This window comes from Parus major, chromosome 21, assembly GCF_001522545.3.
Source record: "Parus major isolate Abel chromosome 21, Parus_major1.1, whole genome shotgun sequence".
Lineage (NCBI taxonomy): Eukaryota > Metazoa > Chordata > Aves > Passeriformes > Paridae > Parus > Parus major.
This window is the reverse complement of record NC_031789.1, coordinates 1,398,019-1,400,473: the sequence shown is the minus strand read 5'-3', so window position 1 is coordinate 1,400,473 and position 2,455 is coordinate 1,398,019. Positions and strand designations below refer to the sequence as shown.

Below are 2,455 nucleotides of genomic sequence, written 5' to 3'. Positions count from 1 at the left end.
GCACAGCCAGGATCAGGGCTTGGCTGAAAACTTTGTCAGTGGGGACGACAACAAAAATCTATTTTTCCATCACAAAAAAACACAAACAAGTCACCTTCCTTCCTTAACATCCCTCCCAAACCAAGTCCTTCCTTAACATCCCTCCCAAACCAAATCAGTCTGGGTTTCCATGACTCTTGGAAATGAGGGTTAAAGAATAATCATCCACAGAGGAAGAAAGATTTCAAAGCCTTGACATTAGGCAGGTGCTAATTTAGGAGGGCAGTTGATGACTGAATGGTTTCTCATGAAGGGTGTAACGAGGAGGTGGAAAAGTCACAAGGAGAGAAATAAAGGCAAGTTCCACTTTCTCATCTCAGAATATTAATTTTGCTTCTGTTTTCTCATGATGAGTGAGGGTGTAATCATCTGGTGTCTGCCCAACCTCGTGTCTCTGGGAACTGCACATTTAGAGATGCTTTCAGTGTTGCCCATACTTTTCCCAAAGAAGTGATAACTCTCCTTGAACCTCCTTGAAAACCCCAAACTTGCTGTGTCCATGCCCAGCCTGAACCAGAGTTGGTTTTTTCCCCCCTGATGCAGCTCCTTGGCTCTGGGAAGGGCAGAAGAAAAGGCCCCTGGGCATCTCAGAGTGTGTTTGCTTCCTCCTTGGGCTGGAAGTGATGCTGCTTTTCCACCTCATCCCACCCCATTCGTGGGCTACGGGGCCTTAGGGTATTTCTGACATTCCTCAGAAGGGGAAGGATGACATCTCTGCAGGGAAGCCCAGTCAGCAAGAGTTGGGTCAAAGGAACCCCAGGCAGATGGGAGCAAACTATATAAAGCAAACCCAGTTGCTGCAGGGCGCTGCAAGCCAGCAGGGCTTTGCCAAGGTAAGTGGGGATGGGGAATTGCTTTTCCCTCTCCTGTTCCTTTCAGCAGGAGCTGTGGTGCAGGTGCCACGCTGGGGAAGCAGGGTTGAAGGAGATGCTGCCTGAGATGCCAGCCCAGGAGATGCTCCCAGTCCCTGGAGAGAGGGAGAACCTCTGCTCCTGGATGATGAGGAAAGGAAGAAGAAGGTGGTTGGTAAAACAGAGAATTTGGTTTCCTCCCCCAGAGCTGTCAGAAGGATGAAGTCTGTCCTCGGCCTCTCCGTGCTGTTTGTGTGGGGTAAGTGTCCTCTCTCAGGCCCAAAGCTCTCTGTGCAGTCACAACCACTGAAATTAGGACCAGGCTGGTGATTTCTTCACCTGTCCCCATCACCAGCTCTCCCAGACATGCAGCAACTCTCCTGTGCCAAGCTGGGAACACATTTCCTCTCCATTGCATTATAATTTCTAATTCACCACCACCCTGCTGCCAGTCTGGAGGGATGGAGCTGCTGTTTGGGGCAGGGAATCAACGTGATCTCCCTGATTTTCCCCTTCCAGGCTTGTCCCCAGCCCAGGGGAGCCTCTTGCAGCTGCACCAGATGATCTCAAAAGCGACAGGGAAAAACGCTTTTCTGCATTACGGCTTCTACGGCTGCTACTGCGGCCTGGGGGGCAAGGGGCAGCCCAAGGATGCCACAGACAGGTGAGAACCCACTTTAAACCTCGCTGCCCAGACATATCCTTGAATATTTTTAATTCTGTAGCATGAGGGGCTGAAAATTGCACCCCCTCAAGCTTTGATCTCCTGTGCAGATGCTGCCAGCTGCACGATACTTGCTACCAAAACCTCCTGGAGCACCGCTGCAATGCCAAGACACAGTGCTACCGCTACAGCTGGCACCATGGCAGGCTCTCCTGCAGTGAGTAGGGTCCTGGAAAAGGGGGTGTCACCCCCCCAAAGCTGGGGCTGAGCCTGGGATCCTCTCTGTGCAGGACCTGGCTCTCGGTGCTCCTACTTGTCCTGTGAGTGTGACCGCAGCCTGGCGCTGTGCCTGAGGAGAAACGTCAGCAGCTACAGGAAAAGCTATCAATTCTACCCCCAAATCCTGTGCTGCTGATGGGAGCTGCTAAATTAAAATTTAAAACATTTAAAATTAAATTAAATCGGATTAAATGTAAATTAAATCAACGCGGAAATAAACAAAAATAAAATAAAGTGTTCGTGTTCATCGTCCCCGGTCCTCTGAGAGCTGCTGCTGCTGCTGGGCAGGGAGAGAAATACCCGTAAATAATCAACATCTTCCCAAAACTTTGCGAGAAGTCGGTCTCGGCCCCTGCGTCACTCGAGGCTCCGCGGGGAGAGGGGAGGAAGGGGCGTAGCATTCCCTGGGTTTGGGACAGACGAATCATTTCGGAGCTTCCAGTTGGAGCTGGGCTGGACACCGAGGGCAGGATCTCTGCGGGAGGACAGGCTGACAGCGAGGAAGATTCCCTGGTGAGCTGCTGGGGAAGGAAAAATCCGGGGGGATGTTGGAAGGAGGCAGAGGGAGCGGCAGGTTCCTGCAGGAAAAATGTGGGGAGAGGCGCTCTGGGTGCCAAAAGCG

The 2,455-nt window shown here is 51.8% G+C and overlaps 1 protein-coding gene across 1 annotated transcript; it reads left to right on the top strand.

Moving 5' to 3' along the window:
- The first annotated feature begins 1,109 nt into the window (after nt 1-1,109).
- LOC107213626 (calcium-dependent phospholipase A2-like) lies at nt 1,110-1,969 on the top strand. The gene is made up of 4 exons (XM_033519362.1): nt 1,110-1,149; nt 1,410-1,554; nt 1,665-1,771; nt 1,845-1,969. Exons 1-4 carry the CDS (start codon nt 1,110-1,112, stop codon nt 1,967-1,969), a joined length of 417 nt encoding a protein of 138 aa, XP_033375253.1.
- The last annotated feature ends 486 nt before the right edge of the window (nt 1,970-2,455 follow it).